Source organism: Curcuma longa, unplaced genomic scaffold (genome assembly GCF_044706935.1).
Source record: "Curcuma longa cultivar G26 ecotype Majalengka, Jawa Barat unplaced genomic scaffold, ITB_CL_G26_1.1 utg509_np1212_2302976_RagTag, whole genome shotgun sequence".
NCBI classification, from domain to species: Eukaryota; Viridiplantae; Streptophyta; class Magnoliopsida; order Zingiberales; family Zingiberaceae; genus Curcuma; species Curcuma longa.
The window spans coordinates 1,404,814-1,430,645 of record NW_027435603.1 but is presented as its reverse complement, the minus strand read 5'-3'; the positions used below and the strand labels follow the sequence as shown (position 1 = coordinate 1,430,645).

The following is a 25,832-nucleotide window of genomic DNA, read 5'->3' as shown; positions in this document are numbered from 1 at the left end:
ATTAGCTTTTATATGTTATCAGTTAAACGAACAAAACTTAAGTTTGGAATCAAGTTCAAATTCAAAAAATAATTAATTAATTAAATTTGAAAAATTATTTCAATAATTTAATTTAATTTAGATAATTTAATTTTATTATTTTATCAAACAAGTTCGACTCATTTATCATCCTACAGATATTTTTAAAAAAGTACCCTTGTATTTGTTGCATTTCCATTTCTTCACTCCAGTCGGATTTATGCCCCGTAGCCTAAATCCCCATAGCCGCCGATTCCACACAGCCTGTTCCTCTTTGTTCTCAGTCTCATAGGCGACGGCGAGCACCACCTCAACGCCGTCTCCATCACCTACAGCCCTTCAGACATCCGCGCGAAACCTCACCGGGCAGATTGGCCACCGCCGCTTGCTGCGTCGCTACCTGAGCAGGGCAGAGGCCGCGGACTACCACCGCGAGACCATGTCCTTTCCAGACATTTAGAAACCCTAGCGTATCTCCGAATAGAAGGCGAGTAACAAATAACCGAGAGAAAGAGAAAAAAAAAAGACAATATGCCAACTTCTTACTTCTCTCTTCGCCGCTTCTTCTGTTGCCGCGCTTCTTTCGAAGCCACTGCTTTTGCCGCCCCGAAGAAGAACCTTGTCTTCTTGGGCTCTCCTCAGGTGACCCCTGCTCCCCAATTTTTTTTCTTCTAAATAAATGTCTTTTTGGGATTAGTTAGTTCACCGCTTCTGGTTTGAAAACAAAACTCTAATGCAGGTGTGCGTTTCCGTTCTAGATGCATTGCTTGATGCCTCTAAAGATCCGAGTTCAAACTTTCAGGTAATTGATCAACCTGGAAAAGTATTGGCTTGTAAGTCTGTGATTGCTTGTGATTCTGTTGTGATTTCCATCCTTTAAAGTTTTTGCAAAAGAAGTTTTGTTTTGAAGGAAAACATATTATTTTACTTGGTGGTATTCTATTATAAACTCCGCTCATAGTGAATAAACTCCGTCATAACCGGTCTGAGACCAAAGAGGAGGGTTATGTTAGGTTACTAGCCAACGTTAAAACATAAGTAAATATTATGTACTATTGTGCTAATACTAAATTGTTTCTGGAAGGAATACCCTACAGGGTCTGATTGCAACATTTTTACAAGAATTGCTATATCTTCATAAGAACTTGATGTACTGTTAAATGTGCAAGCACATCCTAGAAATATCAATTGTCTTATATTTGGAACATGGAAGGTAGAAACACTTATCAACAAAACAATGAAGCTATTAGATATGATAATTAGGAGAAGAAATAATATTTTATGTTTACATGAGACAAAATGAGTAGGAAAGAAGACAAAGATGATAGAAAATTCAAGATTTAAGTTATGGTACACATGAAAAAGTAAAATAAGAAATGGAGTAGGTATTGTTGTAGATTGTTTGTTAAAGGATGAAGTAGTATAAGAGGTGTTAATAGGTTTTGGATTTTGTTTGGGATTTGAGAAAAGAAATCTTTCTTTAATATATATATATATATATATATATATATATATATATATATATATATATATATATATATATATAAATTTAATCAGGTATTTGGGTCGAGTATATCCGAATCTGAAAATCTCCATACTCGATTACCCAACTGTTTAATCGGGTCCAAAAAATCACTCCATACCCTCCTCCATTCGGGTTGGGTATCGGATTTTCCATCAGGTTTGGAGGAAATTGTTATCCCTAGCAAGAAGGTTGTATCTGCATAAAAAAGGAGCATTCTTGCCTAGAGTTTCTCTCGTAATCTGTAGTTATTTTGTAAGTTAATTATTTGATCACGCTTGTCTTGGAGAAGAAATAAACTCATGATTTCCATTATTTTCACAAGTTGATCTATCACCTGCTAATTCATTACTTTGTTTCATGATTTCTATTGCTGCTATTATTGGTGAAGATAGTTGATCTGTGGTATGGCCAATGATTAACCATTTCTTTTAGCTTGCAGCAATAGTCACCCAACCAGCTTCTGGAAGGGGCAGAGGGAGGAAGCTGATGCCATCCCCCATTGCACAACATGCCTTAGACAGAGGATTCCCTCAAGACCTCATACTTACACCAGAACAAGCGGGAGATGTATTGGTTATATGCAATAATGACTTGATTTCTCTTCATTTGTGATCCATGTCATGCTTACCGTGTTTGTATGTATGCAACCTAATACTGATACTGCTGCTGAAGGCGGTCATGCTAAACTGTTGTTTTCAATAGTATGATTTCATTGATTATCATGGCTTTTAGAAACTCTATTACTTATTTTGGAATTAAGTCAAATTTCTTCTAAGAAGATGGTCATGCTAAACTGTTGTTTTCAATTGTATGGTTTCATTGATTATCATGGCTTTTAGAAAATCTATTACCTATTTTGGAATTAAGTCAAATTTCTTCTAAGATCTTACCTATGCATCGGTAGCTCAAATTATGGTAGAGGTGATGCTATCATACAGTCCATTGTCTAGCATTTAATCTTTCGATTCACACTCATCTCATATGTTTATTTTCGTAAACATGAAGAGGGAGCAAATGCAGTAAATAAGATTCAGAATTTGGGAAAATATTGTAATATGATATTGTTATATTGAAATAGAATTGCATTTTGTCTTTGTAGTCCTTAAACATGACTAATTCTAAGACATAGGTGACTAGGAATGCCTCAGAATAGGTGATATCTAATATTTTTATTGACACTTTCCTTCAAGCTGAAACATAGATATTATGTCTGTCCAGTTTATTACTTAACCTAGAAAAGCTCCCATAAACTCTTGACTATGAGTCTTCGAGGAACTCAATGAGAGGCAACTGAAAGGAAAGGAAGATGATGACAAGATTATGTTGGAATTATTATTGGCTTTCAATTCACTCGTGTTATTCTTCTGCCTATGTTGGTTATAATCAGTAATTGGGGGATTTTTTGGACTTGCCGACTGAAACAATGTGGCATTTAAAACACTGGTTGTAAATTGAGATAATTTGGTGATTTTCTTTTCACTCAATCATGAATTTGGAAGTTTTGGTTCCCCTAAATTTTGCATAAGCTTCAATGTGCATAGAATGTTTAATCAGAATATTTATGTCGAACAAACCATGCTTGTTTTCTTCCTTTCATATTGAGTAAAATTTCCATTCCATTATTGTTTTAGCTCTTGTATTAAAACTTCTCTTATACACAGATATTTACACCCATTTTACACATTCTTGATTATTTTGCATTATAAAAGTGGCATTTTATAAAGCTCCTTTGCATTTTTTTTCATGTAGGATCATTTCTTGGCTGATTTAAGGTCTATAAGTCCTGAACTTTGTGTTACTGCAGCATATGGAAATATCTTACCTAAAAAGTTTCTGGAAATCCCACCATTTGGTAAGTAAATAATTTTAGTTGCTGGATTGTTTTGAGTCTGTTTTCTTTGATTTTTTCTAATGTACTATTATTATTAATAAATCATAACAATTCTGATTCTGTTTGGTTTACAAAATTTTCTAATTCTAATTATTAGGGAATCCATCTAGCTATTAGGGGATCCATGGGAACATTACAAATCTACATTTGGAATATAACTCCCAAATAATAAGATTTTGGGTGGAATTTCACAATCCAATCAGTTGGGATATTTAAGTTCTACTCCATCACAATTCTCGTTAATTTATAGCCATCAGTTTAATGCCTCATACAACCAAGTTTTGTCCACATTTTTGTTGTCACATACTACTTGGGTTCAGTCCACTTTACTCAATGTGCATGATTTAGAGTAATGTCAGAAAAAACAGACTTACCTAAACCACATTACCTCAACCTCAATTGAGAAATCATATCCCAAAGTTTGACCAACTTGATAACTGGCCTGCAATTAGAAACCAAGAAATAATAACCATAAGTGAACAATAGGTCAAGGATAGCTGCACGAATTAAAATGCTTAGATAAGAATGTCAATTAAGATTAACAAGGTTTAAGCTAACACCAATTTTAAGTTATGAACAATCTACAACCTTAAATTGTCATCAATTATCCATCTTTAAGACATCATCATTTAGCAACCAATAAGTTATCTCCCATTTAACAACCTTTGTTTACAAGATATCTCTCTTTATTAAGGTGAAACACTATAGCCATATTCGCTGACCTCAAAGGCATCATCTAATGCATTAGTTGATGCTTCTAAGTTGGAACATATCTATAAATGGGTTGGAGCCCCCAACTAATGTGGTAATAGGCTGAAGTCCCAACCACGAGCATGTCGGACGAAGCTGTTACAGAAATATAGAAATGGGATGAAGCTCCCACTAATGTGTCTATGGGCCAAAGCTCCAATCGCAAGCGCGAGAGTCAAAGTGCCAGATCACATAACTTGCCTAAAATATTCACCATTTCCATTCATTTATTGTTGAATATTTATTCTCTTGTAAAATCACCAATGTGTAAACTTTACCATTTCCAGTTAGTTTTAACCAATTTATGCTAGGTCCATTCAACAAGTATACAAGTATCCTTAGGAATTGCCATCCAAGATTCTACTCGAAAGGTAAAGCAACTAATTGGACAAGTTACTAAAGATGAGAGATATTTGGACCATTTCAGAATAAATCCCTCCTAATATCCTGCTTGTTCAATCAACAATGTAGCAGATAAACATCAAGATAAAGGAGATTCGCCAATATTATTTCCTACACTTCGGTTCACTCATTTCAACCTTTAAAACATCATTTTGTTCTCCTTCTAAAAATAGAACAACAGCTTTAAATCCATATTAACCTTACGTTCCATGATTTATTCCTGCATAATGATTATTCTAGAGAGAAAATAAGCAAGAAACCACCCATTTTCATCATGAGTCCTCTGATTCAACAGTCAGATTAATGATGTGTGAGTCCATGCACTACTGTGAGAAGATAATGCAATAGACATATACTAGTCAGGTTCTGTGCATTTTTTTCATCAGATTTTTTGGCTAATTTGATTTAGTTACCTGCCTGTTCTATTTTAATCTATCTTCACTATACAGCAGATATAGATAAGTACATGTCTTTGTAAATTGATAGTTTTGAGTTAACTCAGTTTCAAGGAAAGAAGTATCTAGTTTGCACTTCCCTAGACTCTATTTGCTACATGCTCTTGATATTTGCCTTGAGCGGGTTTGCGAAGTGTATTACTTTGGCTTACATGTTTAATATTCTGTTTTGATTGTGTAGGTACTGTTAATATACACCCAAGTCTATTGCCCCTCTACCGTGGTGCTGCTCCTGTTCAAAGAGCATTGCAGGTTAGCTTATCCCATCTGTGTTTTTGTCACTTTCTACTTGGGAGTACCAATACATTGTTTGTTTGTTAATAGGATGGTGTCACTGAAACAGGAGTTTCACTTGCATATACTGTCCGAGCTCTGGATTCTGGGCCAATTATTGCTAGTGAAAAAGTGCCTGTTGATGATATTATTAAGGTATTCTTTTGTCACTGGCCCTTTGAGTTGCACAAAAACTTAATGCTGCTATTTTATTCATGCCTTTAGCAGTTGAAATATCTTTCATTGTTAAGCATATTAGTTAAGCAGAAGCTTTTGAAGTCATTAATAAGAATGATTTGCATTTGACTGTTGATGAGTATTTAATATTCTGGAAAGGTGCACATACACTTTCTTGGTTAACATTTTAATTTGGTCCTTTTTTATATCCTAAATATATATTTTATCCATATCCTGATCTCTTTCAAAAATTCTAAAACATAAAGGCAGAAATAACAGTTGGCTTAACAAGCTGAAGCTTCTTAACTCCCTGATCAGAGCCTCCAATTTTTGAGCCCACCGAGCTCTTCCCCGAGCTTCAATGCGCCAATTTGATCCAAGCTAAACTATTGAGCGCATAATCTCCATGTCCATAACTCGATAATATTGAGTCTATCCAGGCCTCCAACTCTCGAACACACAATCTCCATACTTGAATACACAATTCCATGATCATCAGGTCCATAAGCTCTACTTGATTTAGGCCTCTAGCCCTTGAGCCCATGACTTGCACAATTACTATATGCATAACCTAGTACTAGAACACTTGATGCACTAGTAAATCAAATAACACAACTAATTTTAACCACATCCTCAGCATATTAAAATAATATGTTTAAGCCCAATCATAAGGCATGAGTCATTTCTCCAACAAGTTCAATGTTGTCTGTGTATAAATCCTTCGTTTTTATTGAGTGCAAGAAAGGCAAAAAAAAAAGAAGAAGAAGAAGAAGGCATCTTCTCAATTGGAGATGTCTACAATTTCGTGAAAACTTACATCGAACCAATGTGGTTTTATATGAACCAAAAATGAACTGATTGACAACCTTAGAAATTTTAGTACCTTATTTAGATGAATGATTTTACTTTGATTTTATGCTGGCTTTATGATGGAGGGTTATGGGTTTTGACTTTATGCTGACTTCGTGGATGAGAATGCCATGGATGTGATGTTAAGTTTATGCTAAACCTCAGCATGGACTTGCTATATGGTGCTAGTTAATCACTCTCATGGTGCTTGCCTGCTGAAATGTAATTGAATGGATGATACAAAATCATCAATACTAAAATTCTAGTTACATGAGATCATTTATGAGAGGAGTGTCTTTTTAGTTGTCTAGGGTGAATTCATTGATTAAAGAAAAGTTGTTGGGGTCAGTTTGGATACCATGCATGCCCAACACATTATGTTATGGTAATCATGGTGGTGGGACTTTAAGAGAGAGGCTGATAGAGTAAGATATTGCTGGAAGTATAAGCATATAGCCTTTTAATTGAATCCAGGTATTGTCAATTTCAAAAAGAACTTGTGATCATAGAAGCTTTGCTTATGTTATGATCCACTATGCTCTTGTACATTTGTAGGCAGATCATTGACATGATAGTCTTTGATGTTCTCTCATGTGTTTGCATAATATATATGTAATTGTCCCATAGATTGTAGCACTATTAACTTGCTATTTCAATCCCTTAGGGCATGTTCATTTTGACCGATAAGTCGAAGGATAGATGGATGTGGACAATGCATCTATATAGGCATCCCTTAAGCCCTTATGCTGGAAGGATGAATCATTCTGGAGGGATAAGTTGAAGATTCAGATTATTCCTCATTTTTGATCCTCCTAAATCATGAGGATCAAGGGAAGGATGGATGAGAATATGCTCCTTTAGTCCTTATAAACATATTCTTCATATGGTGATTATTTGTCATGGATTCCCTTGCGCTCTCCCACCACAATCACAAAGAGTTTGTTGCATACTGTTGCCTATGTACTTACATCATCTACATGACCACAACATTAACATCGACCACCGTTTCAACACTAACTTTCGTTGTTTATTTCTTCTAATGTCTGCTTTTCAAAAAAATGATTAATTAAACTTTTTAATTTTTATCATCATTGTATCATATCACCATCTATATTTACCGAGACATATCATTGATTTATTCCTTTTCATTATGATAATTCATACAAAATTATATTACAAAATAGTGTGATGTGCAGTCTTTAAATTTATTTATTTCATCAAATTATTTTATAATTGAAATTTGATTCATATATAATATTCATTAAAAATCTGAAATTATTCATTTTATTGAAAAGAAGCATCAACAAAATAATTAGTTTTCATTTTATGAAATTGTAAGTTAGTGTGTGAAAGATAGTTGGATGGAATGGAACAGAGGAGATGGTACAAGTTATAGATAAAGTGGTTTGTTGTTTTTTTTATCTAATTTAATTATCCATCATTTGACTTATCCTTTCAACTGAACAAGTGAAAGGGTGAATGTATTTATGGATTATTCCATCCATCTGTCCAAACGATCAGACAGAAGGATAAAACAATCTCCATTCAACCACTCATTCGCCCATCCATCCCTCAACCTATCCATCCTTTCTACTGAACAAGCGATTAGAGGGGACTAAACAAATATAGGTTATTCTTGTTCATTGCAGTGTGAATTAAAGGGAAATTTGTTGTAGTAAAACCATCTTAGCATTATTAAAATAAGACCATCTTAATGTTACATTTCAATGAAACAATCTCGGAAGAAAATCTAGAACTAGTAACTTGCATGTGAGACGTACATACCATTTTTTAAACTGATCTTTTGTGCACAATGGAACTGTCAGTTACTAGATACATGTTCAAAATATGTTGATTGTGAACGGGGACCACATTCTAATTGAGTTTGTTTCATTTTTTTTATGCTCAATCTTATTGTGTCCCACTTGCAGGCACCAGATTTGCTGACGATGTTGTTTAAGATAGGTAAAAACTCTTCACTTTTCTCATTCTCATGCTACTATTTTCTTGTCTTGGGAATGCGTGTACTGTAGTTAACTGCATTATCTGTGAGGCAGAAGTGCTACTGCCTTAAGATATGTACATTAATCCTTCAGCTCTAAGAAAAATAAAATGCAATATAGATAGTCGATGCGGTTTCACATTATGCTTTGTGGAAACTTCATGGAAGCATGACTTTTTTTTTTTTGTTTGTTTTTTTCTCTGAAGAGACTTATTCCTTTTATTTGTCTGCTTAGGATCTGGATTACTTCTTCGTGAACTTCCACATATTTTGGATGGTACTGCAAAATTGAAAGCACAACCACAGGAACACTCTAAAGCCTCTTTGGCACCAAAGGTAACAAGTTGTTTTGGGTCGCGTTTCTACTAGAATTTTTTTTGTCCAAAAATCAAAATAGATAATTAGCCTGTATAAGTTGTGAGCACCCTCCTTAAGTACATTAATAACTCCTTAAAGTATCTCTACCCAAGATATGTCCTTTTAAATGCATTAACATTGTTCTACACATTCATTCATTCATATCTCTCTTCTTTTTTTCCTGTAGTTGACCAACGATGAGTCATGGCTATCATTTGACCAAGATGCTAAAACAATACATAACAAGGTAACTTCATGATTGGATCTACTCATGCATCCCATTTGCTGGTAATCTATATTACACTAGTGCGAATGATTAGAACACGCTTGTTCAGGTACGAGCATTCGCAGATTGGCCAGGAACTCGTGCTAAGTTTCAAGTCATCGACATGAACGGTAATGCCAACATGGTTGAGATAAAAATCACTACGACAAGGATCTCTGATGCCACCGACGTTGATGGAGGTGGCAATGAGATAATTTACTCTCGTAGCGTATTGCTGGTCCCTTGTGCTGGCGATTCTTGGCTTGAGGTGGACTGTAATTTGAATACTTTGTTGTCGAAAGCTATGAAGGCTTGGACTTGGACAATACTTGATGGTTTCTTTTGTGTTTGGCTGCCAGGTCCTGGAGCTTCAACCTCCTGGGAAGAAGGTCATGAGTGCTCGAGATTTTTGGAACGGATTGCGGGGTCAGAAGCTGAAGCTTCCTCAGAAGGCTCTTTCACAGATTTGAAGGCACCGGCAATAATTTCTTCCTGGTTAGACTTTTTTCCTTTTGTTTCTTAAATTGCTTTAATATTTTTGAGAAATCAGGGGTCTCTTTACATCCAAACTTTCATTAAAAAAATCTAAATTGTTTACTATTTTCTCATGACAGCTGAAAGATTTTAATAATTTCAATAAAAAAACTTCTTCAGCACTATTCTGTAACATATTATATTTAGTTTACTAGAAAATTTGTTAAAATTTTCATTTGAGTTTTCAATTGGTTATCTGTTTTTGACTTTTAATACTAGCTTATAGCATACATGTTTATATTCCAAATAACAAATATTTTTACCAAAATAAATATGCTTAAACTAGAACGAATAATTGAATATGATTATGATTTTTGCCGTATAATTTAAATTTGATATTACTTCAAAGTTGGATTATATTACCTACCTGAAGATATTTTTTAAAATAACAAATTTTATCTTTTATTTAGATTAAATCATAGATAAAAAAAATTATAATAATAACAATATCATTAAATAAATAAGAACTAAATTACTTTTATTTTAAGATCATATGGAGAAAAATTGTCAATATTATAGTTCTTTGAGATAGAGATCGATGCTTTTTGGTTGACAAAGAAGCGTGGTATCAAAATTGTTGATTACCTTTTTCAAAAATAACAATTATTATAGAAATAAAATCAGTAATTAATGGTAATTAATCTTTATGATTAGTAGAGATCAGTGTTTTTTAATAGAGATCAGTAATTTTCTAGTTCCAAAATAAATTAATAGAGATTAATGTTTTTGTGAAAATCCATTTTTTAAGAGCAATTAATCTTTATGATTAGTCAAATATAGTGGCCGAAATTAATTCCTCGCACGTCCAACAAATATAAAATCGGCATTCACCAAAAAATGGTAGACTCCTTCATTTTAGTTTTCTCCCATAGACATCACACAAGCGTGGACTTTGATACTTAATTGAGAAAGAAGAAACAATATGTTCATTCCAAAAAAAATAATAAATCCTAATCAATCTCATGGATTTAATCCCTGGAGGTGGTCGGTTTGATCTCACGGAAATTTTCCATCGACCACCAGATAAATCGGAAAGCGCATACGACGGCCAATTCAGATGTCCAGCATCCTTTAATTGCGTTGACAATATATTCATTCCAGAACCTTATACATGTTCATTCCAAATAGTCTTTTCCAGCAACCAACTCAACAATATTTATCATTTTTTACCATTCTTTACCACTCAAACCTATAAGCACTGCCGATTCCCATCTTCCAGAACCTTATACATGTTCATTCCAAATAGTCCAATATCATCGATCCCACAGTAAACAACAGACCTCAAAAAGAAAAGCATTCCGTAACTACCAACCCCATAAATTAAATCCGTGCTCAAGGAAACAAATCTCTCATAAGAACCAATGCTGCGCCTTGGGGACCACATAACAGAATACAAGATATCATCGAGGATCGTATTTTAAAAAAAATAATTTTTTAAAACCAATAATTCTCAATTAAATGAAAATGAAAATGAAAATAGAAGTATATCCTCGCATTAATTGAAATACACATTTATCTCTTCATAGAAGTACACGCAGCGCAGCATTAATTGCAATACACATTAAATGACAGATTCCACCTTTTCAGAAGAATAACCCTTCCTTGGTTCACAGGCAAAAAAAATTGCAAACAAAGAATTAAAGACAAAATAAAATAAAAGCCATCTTCGTATAACAAAACAAAAGGATTAAAGAAAAACAAAATAAAAGTCATCTTCATATAACAAAACAACACCTCGCTTTTTAGATACATGGATGCCTCCTCCACCCCCTGAATGCGAATGAAATAATGATGCAGCTAGCCGAAAAAAAAAATGGCAGCAAACAAATAACTAAAAATAACTGAGGTGGGGAGAGTTACAGCACTTTAACTCCACTTGGGCGTTTGCCTTCCATAGCATCCTTTTTGTTGCGGCAATCGACACAGAGGAAGGGACCTTTCCATGGCTTTGAGCTGGTGGAGAAGATGGAGCCGGCGTGAACTGATATGCCTTCACTTGGAGCAACCTCCGTCTGACATATAGCACATGTAAACATATTTGAGGTTTTCTCTGCAGATGGGTCATTCCCTAGCCTGCAAAACAGGATTCAGAGTGTGAAATCCAGATTCCTATGGAGATGGACTCTATATGGCTCATTAGACACTTACCTTTCAGAAAGCATTGCTGAACCTTCTTCGAATATTTCTTCAACTATACTAACAGAAGATAGCTTCTTTGATAGCTTATTAGCAGAATTTTTTGATTTTTTTCTGAAGATGAAAGACTTGAATTTGTTTGTTTTTCTCGGTGGAGATGGAGGTGGTTCTGAATGATCAGGTTGAGCAATGTCAACGACAATGCAAGTTGTATCATCCTTCAAACCCCTTGTCCTAAGTGCTTCCTGGTTGGTTATCAGCCAAGATATTCAGGATGAAAATTGTGAATTATATTATTTATAAATGATTGATTATACAAAGACCAAAAAAAATAATTGGAGGAAATGATGACCTAATAAAACTGAGCTGACAATGGCAAAATTTTATAAGTGGTCACCTTAACAACTTGTCTGGCAGCAAGCTCTGCGGGTAAACCTCGGCAAGAGTTCGCAGCCATTTCAGAAGTGAGAGCATCCCATATACCATCTGAAGCAATTATAAGTCTTCCTCCAGCATTTGACAGCTGATATAAAAATATATTTTTAGGCCAAGTTAAATGATGAAATAGGTTGAATGATTCTAATGATATCATGGTCGTCCAGTAGAATTGAAAAAAAAAAGTTGCAATATTAGTCGAGTGTCCAACCCCCATTTGACCATCTTTGCATGCATTGGTGCCTTTAGTCTATTTGTGTTTTATGAATGAAAAAGAGAAACTAGCAGCAAGATGATACCTTGACTTGCTTGACATAAGGAACAGGAACAATAAATTCCCCAACATCCATATCTCCTATTGATCTGGATAAGCATAACCCTCCTGGCCAACAGCGAAGGGGACCAATCTGGAAAGAGGATGTAAATTTTAAGAGAATGACAAAGGCCCGCCAAAGAAAACCAAATGCTACACTTTGTTGGTCAATGTGATCTTTACATGAAAAACAAATAAACCCCACCTCAGCACCACCAACAACGTTGAGTCTCCCAACTTCACCTCCGCTAGCAGTAACTCGTTCTCGCCTATCCATGGCACATCATACTCTATGAAATATAGGAAACATTATCTAATTGGTGTAATGAAAATAAACAGCATAGATACTCACTCTTCAACATTTTCTTCAAGCCTATGATCAACAGTAAGTGTAGAAACCACCCCTCCTGGTGCATCTAAGATGCATCGAGAGTCTCCTACTGAAGCAACAGTGATTGTCCATCCATCAATTATTACAAATGTCACTGTGGTTCCAGATGTTTGTCCTGAAAACAAAATAGAACAATTCAAATAAGAAACATGTATGCAGGCAAAGCATCTAAATTCTAAAGCATATCTGAAAAGGAAAGTAAAGCATGCCTTTTCGCTGGAATTCTTTATCAGCCTTTACAAATCCAGCTACCAAAGCACGAGGTAGAGCTTGAAGCCATTCTTCCCGACTAAGCCCACTAGGAATTGCACACATAACATGATTCAACAAGTTATCTCTCGTATAAATTGCAGCAGCATTACCATTATGCCCATCGAAGACCTTAAAGAAAATAAATATTGATGAATTAATTTGAAATGTTTAGTCCGACTAATCTACAGAAGCTCAACTTACAAAATAAAAAGAAGTTCCATTTTAGAGAAATTAAAACATGAAATAAATATTCTGATGCAAAAGGTTTAATTCTGAATAATCAGCAAAGGAACATATTGAACTTATCTGACTTCCTGTTAGATAATCCAGAGAATAATAACTAAGTAAAAAAACTCCCATTCAGACAAGTGTGGTTTAGAAATTGAACAAACATGATAAATTACATATCCTAAGGGTAGAAAAAACTCCTATCCCTCAATATCTCTTTTGGTTTGGTTTGTTTCTTCATCAATTCTTCCTTCAGTATAATAATACTTAAACTACTTAGGGAATCTGGCATATGCTGAAGATCCATCTATACTGCTTTAGCTTAGTTTTGGGCGAAATAATTCTGTAAGGAACTCCAATGAAAGTAGCCTTGATCCATACATTTGTTTGATTGTGCATATAGATATATATAGAGAGAGAGAGAGAGAGATCTATCCTGTCAGACAATCTCAGCACATCCATTTTTTATTTTTCACTTTTGTATATATTAAAACTTTTAAATTGCATTTTATAATTCTATTTCATTTCATATATTTTCATATAGTATTTATATCTATCTAAATATCATACTTTAAAATTTATTCTTTTATTTGTTAGGGAATAGTATCATATCCATTGTGGTGCGAGGAGACCTTGGTCAAGACAAAAAAGGAAGAATAAATGGCCAAATACCACATTAGAAATACATCAAGCTTCAAATTCTAGAGAATAAAAAATGATAAGGAATGAAAACGGGAGAAAATAAAGGGGGAGGCTTAGATATCACATTGTATGAGGCTTTTTGAGTAAAGTCCAAAAATAAAACCATGAGGACGTGGACCCAAAGTAGACAATATCGTACCATTACATCTTATCTAACAGTGGTATCAGAGCGATTCCATGTGGTGGGAGCTCCTATTAAAGAGTCCGTTGGGACCATTAAGGGGACGGGTCCGTTGGGACCCGTACCAATAAGGGGTCCGTTGGGATCGTAGTTGGGACCCGTACCAATAAAGGAGTCCGTTGGAACCATGGGGCAGATCCGTTGGGATCTATACCAATAAGAGGTCCGTTGGGACCGTTAAAGAGGGGCTCCCAGTGGTCATTTGTTTGAGGGGTAGATTGTTGGACAATCAAAGTACCACATTGAAAATACATGAAAAAGATTCTGGGATTATAAGATGAAAAATATCTCATTAGTACGATGTCTTTTGGATAAAGCCCAAAAATAAAACCATGAAGATGTGGGGGTGTGGATCCAAAGTGGACAATATCGTACCGTTATGGAGATATATATGGATTCCATCGGATCTAACAATAAGATCTTTTCCTCCATGCTTAAACTGTCTTTTCCATTTTGACTGGACATTTTTTATTCATCCAACATTTTGTTTGATTGAGAAAAGCACGCACATAACCCCAGAGTTAGCTTGATCACGATAAGTATTCTGAAGGCATCAACTAGTAGTGGCTCAATCAAAGAACAAATTCACAAAAATTTGGCCTAGTGCTTTTCTGTCAGAAGCGGCAAGCAGTGCCACTACGAAAGCAAAGCAGTTTCCCTTCTCTACTAGACCATGAACGATATCTTTGCTCCAAACCCCATCCAAGGAGGAGAAGTATTGGATTAATTAGTGAATTAAGCGATCCAGCATGGAAGGTCAAAAGCAAGTGGGATCCAGAGCGTACCGCGAAGACGGAGAAAGAGGACGAGGGGTCGCCAGCGACGCGCTGGCAATCGGTCCGGAAGAGGAAGTAGTCCTCCCCCTTCTTTGACTGGGCGGCGCAGCCGTACCGCAACACGCGGCCGTTCCACCTTCTCCATCCTCGCCTCCTCCCCGATCAGCTGCGCGAGCGGCACCATGCCGCCGCTCCCAGCCCCCTCGGCGGCGCCATCCCCCGCTTCCCCATCGGCCATCTCCGGCGCCTGGAGAATTACGAAAGAGCGCAGATCTGGAGGGTGAGAGCAAAGGGAAGAAGCAGAAGACAGCGAGAGCATCAACGACGCGGAAATGCCGACTCTCCTCCCTCCTTTAAACAAATTGCACACTTCCCATTCCACATTCAGAGAGTCTGGAGGAGGCAGCCAAGCAAATACTTGAATAATAAATAATAAATAATAAATAATAAATAAATCAATTAATATTCAATTTTCTGCAGTAAACTAATTTTAAAATTTATCTAGTAATGCTGTAAAAATAGGAAAACATGTAAAGGACGTGTTTTATTGTTATCTCTATTTGTCAATTTCAGTAACATATAGGAAGGAAATTTATATAAATAAATAAGATAAAAAAATGAATTTTAAAAAATAAATTGTTCTTTGAATGTTTTATCACATTCGTGAAGACTTTTTTTTACATACTGATGTGTCCATAATTCACGTTATTTGTGTTCTTATATTTTACATAAATATCATTCATGTAGTATCACTTAATATAATTCCTTTTGGAATCATGGAGGTGACGCTCAATGTAAAATGATACAATTTTACTCAAATATAATATTCTATATTATTATCTCATATCACATACATTTAATTATCAATCGGTCAGGCAATTTGATCTATCCAATCACATTTATATTGTAACAGTTACGAAATTGTAATTGTTACAATGTTATAGTAATTACAATTTTATAATTGCTATAATACAGATTTATTTTGTTTATTATAGCAATTATGATTTTATAACTGCTACAACATATACTTATTTTATTCAACAACAGTCACATTTGCAGCAGTAATGAACTTTAACTGTTATAACTAAGGGCGGAAGCACATGTTAACCTAACATGCATTAGTCTGGGAGCTCATTTTAAGATTTAGATAAGAAGCTTATATATTTAAAAGTTTCTTCGTACATTTAACTATTTTAGCCCATTGTTCACCTGATCAATCCTAAATCCCTAAATCAAATTTCACAATCAACTCGTATCTTTTTATATATATACAACTTTTATCATCAATTGATTAGCTCAGATAGATTATAATTTGTGATTTTGCCACTAATTATAACTAGTGCAGCAATTATAAGATCATAGCTGCTACAACATTATAATAGTAGTTATCACAATCCAAATTTATCATGCTTATACAATTGGTTGATAAGATCGAGTGGTAAGAGATAATAATGTCAAACAGTATACTGGAGGATAACTATATCATTTTATAAGAGTTAGTGAAGTGAAACGTTCTTTTGATAAAAAATAAAAAAGAGCATCCTTATGGTATTTCTGATAAAATGAGACCCCCTTTGATTTTTGTCCAAATGGGTGGAACATTTGACAAAATAAGAAATCTTAGGTGACCAAGTAAGATGAGTTCAAGATAGAATTTTTTTTGGCAAAAAAGATTGTAGGGGAGCATCTTAGATGTGGGTCTTATTGTTTAACATCGATTTGATTGAAAAATCAGTAAGAGTTTCAAAATCAAACTAAAATAGATAGTTGAGTGATAGTCAACTAAGTTGTTAAATGAATATTCATGATAATAAGCACTTTTTGAACTAATCTTTGTATTGCACGCAAAGTTTGAGTTTCGAGCGATCAAAACTAGATATGAGTGATCAAACATTCTAATAAGCTAAGATATCATTAAGTGTTGACATGTTAGGGATAAAATTGAGCTTTGAGTGATTAGTCCCCGAGGCATAGCTGAATTGGTTACGACGTGATCAACTGCAGTTTCTCGATTTACCTCCTCACAGATGATCGTGGGGCCGACCGTGTGGGACCGCTAAGGTGGCGGATTCCACCTTTTTACAGAAAAGCTTTGAGCGATTAAAAGTGATTCAACCAACTAAAGATCTAATTAGCACACAAAATGGAACTTACTTGAATAAAATAGAGACGCGTGGGCCTGTAGGTCACTGACAGCAGGTTCGGTTGATCATTTATGGGATAATCAACGAAAACTAAGTTTTTGATAAATGTTGAACTGTAGGGGATAAAAAAAAATTGAAACGGAAAAAAATTAGTAGTTCACGGGTGTATCAGATAACACATCCCGCGAGCAATTAAATTTCTTCCTTTAAAATTTTTTGTATGCTTAATATTATAATCTAACCTTTAAATTTTAAAAGAAAAATTTTAAATAATTTAATTGTAAATTAAATAATAATAATAATATATCATTGTTTATATTTTAGAGGTCTGAATTTTTTTTTGGATGCTCCGAATATTCTATCGCATATAAATTTGCATTATACGACACGTAAGATATCAAATTCTTTATATATATATATATATTTTGTATCTTGATTGGGCACTGAAATTAAGTCCCATAAATGGTTCAGAAGAAGTCAACAATGCAAGGAGGAAAAGATGGTAAAGGATTAATGAGGGATCGAGAAGGCATTGACAATTCTCTGGTGGAACTTAAGATTTTCGGTAACTCATGTGAACAATGTGTTGTTTCTTTTTCTTTTTATAAATATCAAAGGATAATGTATAATTTAAGTTTTTTTAGTTAAATGTCCTATTTAAATTTCAAATTTAAGTGATTCCAATCCCACCGTTCTATCTGTTTAGGTAGCGGATTATCACATATTTAATTTTTATCACAAGAGAGGTTAACAGAAATTGAAAGGGTTTTAAAAAATTAATAAGGAATAATTATTATTACAATGATTGAAATAAAGGAGCTAATTACTATTTTTTTATGATCATAAACTATATTTATTTTTATAAAATAACAATTAAATCTATTATATTATAATTCAAATACATAAAGATGAATATTATAGAGATGAAATTGCTACATATAAAAAATATATAAGTAGATAGTTAATAAATGTTCTAATTAAAAAAAAATGAAATTATGATCGAAATGTATATTAAATGAGAAATATAATTTTTGTATGAATAATAAAAAAATAATTTAATGATGGAGTGTTGGAATTGACATCCTTCTTCATATATTATAATTTTAGAAAACTTTTAAAAAATATTTAGAAATCTCAACGATTAGAAATTCTTGAGTTCTAGGTTTTTTACGAGCGACTCGATCAATTGGTGCGAGTGTCCGGCTGCTTGCTTCTCTCCCCTTCTCTCCCTTCTCTCTCTCTCTCTCTCTCTCTCTCTCAGCCAAGTCAGTAGCGAACTGTCGTAGCGGCAGGGCAGGCATCGGCGGAGGGTGAGCGATACGCCGTCGACGTACAGAGCGTCGAGTGACTCATCGTGAAGCCCTCGGGAGGAGGAGAATGGCGGAAAAGAAGCTGATCGTGGTGGTGGAAGGGACGGCTGCCCTTGGCCCCTATTGGCAGACAATCCGCAACGATTACCTCGATAAGATCATCAGGTCGGCCATCCCTTCCCATTCTTGCGAACACACTTTCCCTCGTTTGGCTTCTTGAATTTTTGCCTTTGTTTTGGAAGCTTTTCTTCTTCCTCTTTCCTTTATAATTAAAAAAATTATGCCTTTGTTTTGCTGCTTCCTTGCTTGCTACAGACCAATAGCTGAGAGCGTGGGTTCTTAAAAACCGTCTTGGGACGATCGAAAGCTAGTTCATCTAAAAGTCAAGGCTGCTTAAATAGTTCAACGAGGGTTTTATTCATTTTTTAGTGAAGAAGAGTTCTGTAGAGTTTTATGTGATAATTAGAAACCTTGGCCAACTGTACAAAATGTGTAAATACAAAGTGATTTATTAAGAAATTGAATATAGGGCTAGGAGAGAGAAGTGCTTCGATGATTCAACACATTACTTTGTGTTTGAAATGGGTAAGGATACTCGATTAACGCAAGAAAGTGTAGGAAAAGTTGTAGGAGGCAAATACTGTATTTTCTTCTGCACATTATTTTTTGTAATAAAATATAAGATTTGTGGTACATTTGTACCAATAGAGCTTATCCAAATAAAATATAATTGTCCCTTGCAACAACTGATAACAGCCCATGAACAATGATGAATTAACACATAATGCAAGGATTTACAAGAAAAACCAAAAACACAAATCCAGTGCTTGCAACCAACTGTGAATGGGAACATGCAAAGTCTCAAATACAAGGGTGCAGCTTGAAAATCAATTGGAAGAGAAAATAAGACTAGGGCCAAATCAAGTGGGTTTATATTTGCCCAGTTTCTTTATAGATGCTCAATACTTGCACAACTTTGGCTTCAAAGATCTCTTCAATCAGTATGAGGATGAAAAAGATTGCTCCATCACTTGCTAAGGTTCATGATGGATGTGTTGATTAATGCGTTGAATGTTGCCTTTGGGTAGAAACATGCGTGATATAGCTGTTTGATCAGATATGGAGAAAAAACATAACCTTCTATCGACACTCTGTATGGCTATTTCGGTGACCCACCCATGGATCACTGTGCTGATGATTGATGCAGTATCCTACCAATTGTTTGCCTGAATTGAGCATAAAAATGTGCAGGGTTAGGCTGATTTCTGTAGGTCATGGTTTGGCTGGCTAAGTGTTGAAAATTTTCTAGTGGTTTTAAGAAGTCTAATGAGATTTTTAGGAGTGCTCTAAGCTTTTGCTACATGACACTGTTAATTTTTCCTCTTATAATTTAAGCTATCAAGATAATATTAACTCTAATCAGTATATTTATTTATCATCAGATTTGTGATTCTATTGATAACTTAGGCATGAAATCTTAAGCTAACAATGACCAACGTCAACACTGAAGGAATGCTATGATTTTAACATTGTGCGGTATTGTCGCTGTTGGGTTTGACTTAGAAAGAATATTGATGCTAATTGCAGTCCATATCTGAAACAAGAATCATAGTTTTTCTTCAACAACCTTTTGAGCATATCATACCATTGCAAGAATTTCTAATTGGCTGTCTTAAATCACCTCTCTATGTGTGGGAGTTCGTGTGGGTGTTTCTTGTATCACTTATCACTAGGTATGTAGATCTCTTCAGTACTATCAAATATTGTAGTCCAATTATATGAAGAATGTTGAAATAAGAATCACTAGTGTAGCATTTGTAATTTTATACTATAAGAAGGAAATAGTTGGTGTTTTATAATGATCAATCACTTCACATGCTTGTCATCTTTCTTCTTTTTTATTTACCATTTATTTATTTATACTATATTCTTTCTTTCTTTTCTATACCTTGTCACCACCTTTATATGGTATATTTGTTTAATTTTGCATTTCACATAACCCTGCGCTGGTGGGCTGTGGCTCAAACTATTCCTTTCACGTACCTAAAAACTATTATATACTCATTTTTTGAATGTCTTGGTCGATATCTAATGTTTTATCTTTTATGGATCAGTTCAGTGTTTGCTATTGCTTCTGCATTGGTCACCATTAGCTTTTACTTTTGAGAATTGATCCCTGAACATGTTGGACTAATGTAGGTGCTATTATGGGAATGAACTAACTGGGCAGGTATGCTTCTAACCAATGAGAGTTTTTAGAAACCTTGGAGTTTGTAAGCTATTATTTTTGTTCAATTATTGATTGTAACAATTATTCTGCCTGTATTTCATGCTAATTTCTTTGTTGATAATGTGTTTTTTGAACTTGATATGTTCATTATTTAGGCACAGCATCTCTTAGCTATCACCAATTGATGTCATGGATTTAATATTTACATGCCAGTGTTCTATATCACTAATAGCATTCATTCAGATATCTTAAAAGACTATTGATTACATTAATCACCATTTTTTCATTCTGCCCTTATCTACCTATTACATCTTCAACTGTCAACTGATTTAATGAGTGAAGCAGAAAGGTGACGTGTAATTAAGTAATCATCCATGACTATTGAATTACGCACATCTATTCAAATTTCTTGAATCAACTTTATCTGCTCATGTGACTGAAGGTTGGCTGTGTTAAGTTCAGTTGAATCATGAATACTTTTAATGATTGGAATTTGAGTTCTAGCTAGATTGACAACTAGTGGTAGGTTTTGATTCTTCCACCGTACCTTGGCCAAATATAATCAATTCCATGAAGAGTTGACTAAGACATTAGTATAGATGAAAAAGCTACTGCCACTGCCGTCCTAATCAAGCTCCTTAGTGATCTTGTTTCATGCAACAACAATTTCAGAATAGTAATAGTATGTGGTATTCCTTAAATAAAATTGCCTTATTTTCTTGAAATTGTATGAAGTTTTGTCTATGCAAATAAAACAATGCAGTGTGTAGTGAGTATTACTTTCTTGTGGTCTAGTGAAATGCTTCATCATCTCCACTTGAATCATTGAGACACTACTACTCTTTACCATTGTGCTCCAAGATGTTTCATTGTCGATTCTCCTCTTATCTCTTTATGACCATTGTTAAAAAAAACTTCATTGTCTATGCTACTCTCTGTGTGTTGTTGCTATCGTTGCCACTATCACCATATTCCATTATGTTGCTTTTCAATCTAGAAGTGGAATGGTAAATTTTGGCGCTTCTCAATCTAGAAGTGGAATGGTAAATTTTGGCTATGCTAGTCTTTACCAAACAGGATTATAGAGATTATGATCCATTGAATTTTCATGCAGGAAATGCAGTAAATGTTATACATTCATCCAAGTCTTTAAATATTGTTCCATATTTGGATTTTTGGTCTTTGATTGGAATGATATGTGTCAATACCGTGTTGTATTAATACTCAACATGCGTATCTAATAACATTATTGTCTAGTGATATGGTGATGTTGGTTAGTATCATTGTTCTAGGCCTTATAATGAGCCTGTGACAAATTTTATCAAGCCTTTGCAAGTTCAAAAATTCATTGCTCTCAATTTACGTTATTGCATTCAGATCTGAGGGCATGGATACATTAAGGAGGCTTACGGACCTACACCATTTGAAAATTCAAAAGTTTGATATTTTTTGAATTAGGGGAGTTCTAGGAACCCATTGGTGGTGTTGGTTAGTGAGTATCCATGTCCTAGACTTTATAATGAATTTGTTATAAATTTTATCAAGCCTTTGCAAATTCAAAAATCCATCGCTCTCAATTACGCTGTCGAATTCATAAAACTGGTTGATGGACCTAAGAACTCCAAATCACTTGAAACCAAAACTATTGTACTCATGCAAGGCTTCTTAATGTATCTATCCCTCATATTTGAATTCGACAACATAAATTGAGAGTAGTAAATTTTTGAATGGGTAGAGCAAAAATCCGAATGTGAAAAGAAGGAAGGGGTATAATGGGAAAGCACTACGCGTTTTTGGAATTTTGAAGCTTGGGTATGTGAAATGCATAATAAATCTTGCTCACGTGGTTCACTAAAATGCTGAAAACAAATGAATATAACTTGCTCAGCTATACATTTAGAACCCAATGACTTAATTATATTGTATGTATTTAGATTCTTGTGAATAGTGAATTATCTTTCTGCTTTTGTTTTTTCAATTTGCAGAAACTTAATGGAACAAACCCTGAGCTCGCTTTGGTTGTCTTCAACACACATGGCCCTTATAATGGTATCAATTTATTATATCCACAAGTGATTAATAGTGTTTTCTTAACAGCATTTTGGATTTCCAGATACATATGTTGGTAACGGATCAATGAAAAAATAACCATATGAATTAGCATTTTTTTTCGATAGATTGTAACTATTTTATTTTATTTTTTAAAAATATTTTCTGAAGGGTTTTGAGTTTCTGGCAAATTAAGTTTGCACCTATTGTTAGAGCCTTTTTCAAATCGCAGCTTGGGGTATTTTTGTATTTGGTCATCTGTTTTTGATTCTGTTAACACAATACCCTATTTCTCATTTCCCTTTTTAGTTAAGGATCAAACTAACTCCATTGTACACAACATAGTTTGTTTGATGATGTGATCGCCCCATCCATGACAACCTCTTCTTATTTCACTTAGCAATTTTTTGATTGATTGTAACTATTTTATTTTATTTTTAAAAATATTTTCTGAAGTGTTTTGAGTTTCTGGCTAATTAATTTTTCACCAATAGCTAAGAGCCTTTTTCAAATTTGCAGCTTGCGGTATTTTTGTATTTGGTCATCTGTTTTTGATTCTGTCAACACAACACCCTATTTCTCATTTCCCCTTTTAGTTAAGGATCAAACTAATTCCATTGTTACACAACATAGTTTGTTTGGTGATGTGATCACCCCTTCCTTGCTGAGTTCTTCATCTTTCACTTTGCAATGTCAAGGCCTAACTTGATACAATGTGGGCTACATTACTGAATCTCAGCTTTGATTTTGACATGGTGTGGAATCAAGTGTCTGACATGAGTATTTTTCAAAAAATTAACAAGTGATCAATGGGGACATCGGATATCTACTCAAGAGTGTCTATGCTCAAATATATTTGTATGCTAATAGCCATATGGAAGGGGTATGCATTCCTACAGCTGTAGCCCAACGGTACTGCTATGGTCAATTTCATGGCTCTAGTATCAACCTGGTCTCGAATATCTCCTTGGCCATCCCTATCATTCCTGTTTTCATATCGAGCTCTGGATGTACATAGAATAGGTAAACCTCCAGGTTTTCTGCATCATCTACAGAACTTTCAAATTTTTCATAGACATAAAGCTCCTTTGTTCTTCTATTTTTTGGTATCTAGGAGTCAGGACTAGTAGCTCTCTTTGCTTCTGTATTTGTTGTATGTTGGATTTTCTTGTACGACCATTTTATACTTCTGATTAAACTCTCAGATGTTTGCAATAAGATTTAGTTCAGGTGTATGATTTTGCTGACCTGAGATTATTGCATTTAATCAAATCCTAATGTTGTGCATACCAATTGTTGTCAGTCACCAAGTGCCCTGCATTCCTCAAATAATATCTTTAGGTTTCTTCTGAACTCGGCATTAGATAGTTATCCTATAATTAATGACGATAGTCCAAACAATTATATAAATAAATATGAGAGAGGTAATTTACAGCAAGAAAATTACCTTTATGGTTTTAAAAAGAATATGCAGCCTACCCGCTGCAGCATTTGCAAGAAATTCTAAAAAGAAAGTAAATAGAGAATTAGTATATATTTAGATCAGTAAGGGATTCTGGCAGCATTTGCCTAAAAATTGATTGTATCTTGTGTATCCTTCATGGACATATGAAACAACCAGTGTGAAACAGTGATATTTTGGCTATGTGAGATCATACTGCCCTTACATTCTATGAGACTGATAGTCATTTGCTACAGTAATACAAACAGAAATTTCAATTATTCTTTATAAATATGCTTTTTTTTTAATTTGTTACGTGGATAGAGGATTAACATCTGTTTTAGTTCCAATTACATTTTGGAGTAGCACAAGGTTCTCAATAGGTCATCAAAAGACAAACTATTTGCAAATTTGAGCTAGTGTTTGCATGGTTGTCAAAGCCTTTGCTGTACCTTTAATTTTATGCCATAATCCTGAACATTTTGGATCAGTAAACCTCCTCTATAACATGGGTTTCTATTTTTTTAAATGTCTTCTCCGAGTCCAAATTCCCTTTTTGTAGATTTTGTGGTGCAACGGAGTGGTTGGACAAAAGACGTGGATATTTTCCTCCAGTGGCTATCAACAATATGCTTTTCTGGTGGTGGTTTTAGTGAAGCTGCCATCGCTGAAGGTCTTTCTGAAGCATTAATGGTAAGTGATGAACTCACAGATTCCTTTCATATATCAATTTAGTGCTTTACTTACCAGTCTAATATAGTGATTTTTTTTATCTTGTTGCTATTTGTTGTTTTTTTATACCTACAAAGTTGTATTTAGATCAGACGATGCAAAATATTAAGGACTTGTATCACTAATTTCCATTTCTGTTCAAATATTTGACTAATATAGTGAAATAAGTTTGATAGGCTTTTATCTATTTTCCTGCCATTTTATTTAACTATTCCACTAATATTGAAATGAGTTTTTTAGTGTTTTGTCTGCTCTCAGTTTTTTATAAAAATTTTTGTTTCAATATTTTAATACAATAAAAATCTAACATTTTTTTTCATGTAATGCTAGATTACATATAGTGCACCCCAAGGATTAAAATTTTGAATTCTCTCAGAGTTTCTGTTTATGACTGGAACGATGGTTTGGTATTGTATTGTGCTGTGTCGATAAGGTTGCATTACTTTTTCAATATGAAATATATTAATTCTTTTTTCTATGTTTCTTAACAATTAGTCTCCTAGATATTTAAAGAGGTATGTTGGCTCTATTTACCGGAGGGAAAAAATTAATGAGGAAGGAAAAGGAATTAACTATAAAAAAAATAAAAAAATAGAAATAAAAAAAAGAAAGGAAAGAAAAATAAAAAATTGGCGTTGTCAGCCAGTTTTGTGACTAGGTGAGGTCGCCGTGCCGATGTCAGTTGTTGAGCCGAATGGTAAATTCCGTCTATGCCGATCCATGGCTCTACATCTAATTCTATGGTGCACCCTAAACATCTCTTGGTGTAAATATTGTTCTCATCCTCTTAACTTTGTAAAGAAGCATTCTTTTCCTTCCCTTCCCATGCTCCTAGAGAAACAACCTCTCTTTTCTCTATTTACCTATCACTTCCCCTCTTGGTCTCTCTATCTATGGGTAGAAATGTCTTACATTCAAAGCCCCAAGGATAAAATTATTGGAAAGTATACAAGTATTTTATGATTGTTTTTGATTTTTAGGAAAAATAAAATTAGTCATGAATCCCTTCATACT

At 34.4% G+C, this 25,832-nt stretch overlaps 3 protein-coding genes across 5 annotated transcripts in view; 2 read left to right on the top strand and 1 right to left on the bottom strand.

Moving 5' to 3' along the window:
• Nucleotides 1-255: 255 nt before the first annotated feature.
• Nucleotides 256-9,564, top strand: LOC141820683 (uncharacterized). Its single transcript, XM_074708049.1, has 11 exons — nt 256-660; nt 758-820; nt 1,976-2,110; nt 3,293-3,395; nt 5,223-5,293; nt 5,366-5,470; nt 8,272-8,305; nt 8,578-8,678; nt 8,887-8,946; nt 9,035-9,232; nt 9,324-9,564. Exons 1-11 carry the CDS (start codon nt 550-552, stop codon nt 9,432-9,434), a joined length of 1,092 nt encoding a protein of 363 aa, XP_074564150.1. The 5' UTR covers nt 256-549; the 3' UTR covers nt 9,435-9,564.
• A 1,583-nt stretch (nt 9,565-11,147) lies between these two features.
• On the bottom strand, nt 11,148-15,271 carry LOC141820571 (putative protein phosphatase 2C 15). The gene is given in 9 exon segments (XM_074707901.1): nt 11,148-11,571; nt 11,647-11,879; nt 12,032-12,157; nt 12,369-12,476; nt 12,588-12,651; nt 12,735-12,888; nt 12,983-13,154; nt 14,922-15,035; nt 15,037-15,271. Coding segments are annotated over 9 exon segments (1,383 nt in total). The 5' UTR covers nt 15,232-15,271; the 3' UTR covers nt 11,148-11,354.
• A 3,064-nt stretch (nt 15,272-18,335) lies between these two features.
• Nucleotides 18,336-25,832, top strand: part of LOC141820551 (mediator of RNA polymerase II transcription subunit 25) — a 29,210-nt gene continuing 21,713 nt past the window's right edge. For all 3 annotated transcript variants that reach the window (XM_074707879.1, XM_074707878.1, XM_074707877.1), the window contains exons 1-4: nt 18,336-18,531; nt 20,566-20,596; nt 22,582-22,645; nt 24,649-24,779. In XM_074707879.1, the coding sequence (XP_074563980.1) occupies nt 18,434-18,531; nt 20,566-20,596; nt 22,582-22,645; nt 24,649-24,779 (324 nt within the window). In that variant the 5' untranslated portion in view covers nt 18,336-18,433. The remainder of the gene's footprint in view (nt 18,532-20,565; nt 20,597-22,581; nt 22,646-24,648; nt 24,780-25,832) is intronic.

Bases quoted from the DNA above. Each gene is read 5' to 3' on its own strand.
- LOC141820683 (XM_074708049.1), top strand. From the start codon at position 550: ATGCCAACTTCTTACTTCTCTCTTCGCCGCTTCTTCTGTTGCCGCGCT. The intron at 5,471-8,271 runs GTATTCTTTTGT...TCCCACTTGCAG, and splicing joins CTGTTGATGATATTATTAAG to GCACCAGATTTGCTGACGAT. The intron at 9,233-9,323 runs GTGGACTGTAAT...TTTGGCTGCCAG, and splicing joins CTGGCGATTCTTGGCTTGAG to GTCCTGGAGCTTCAACCTCC.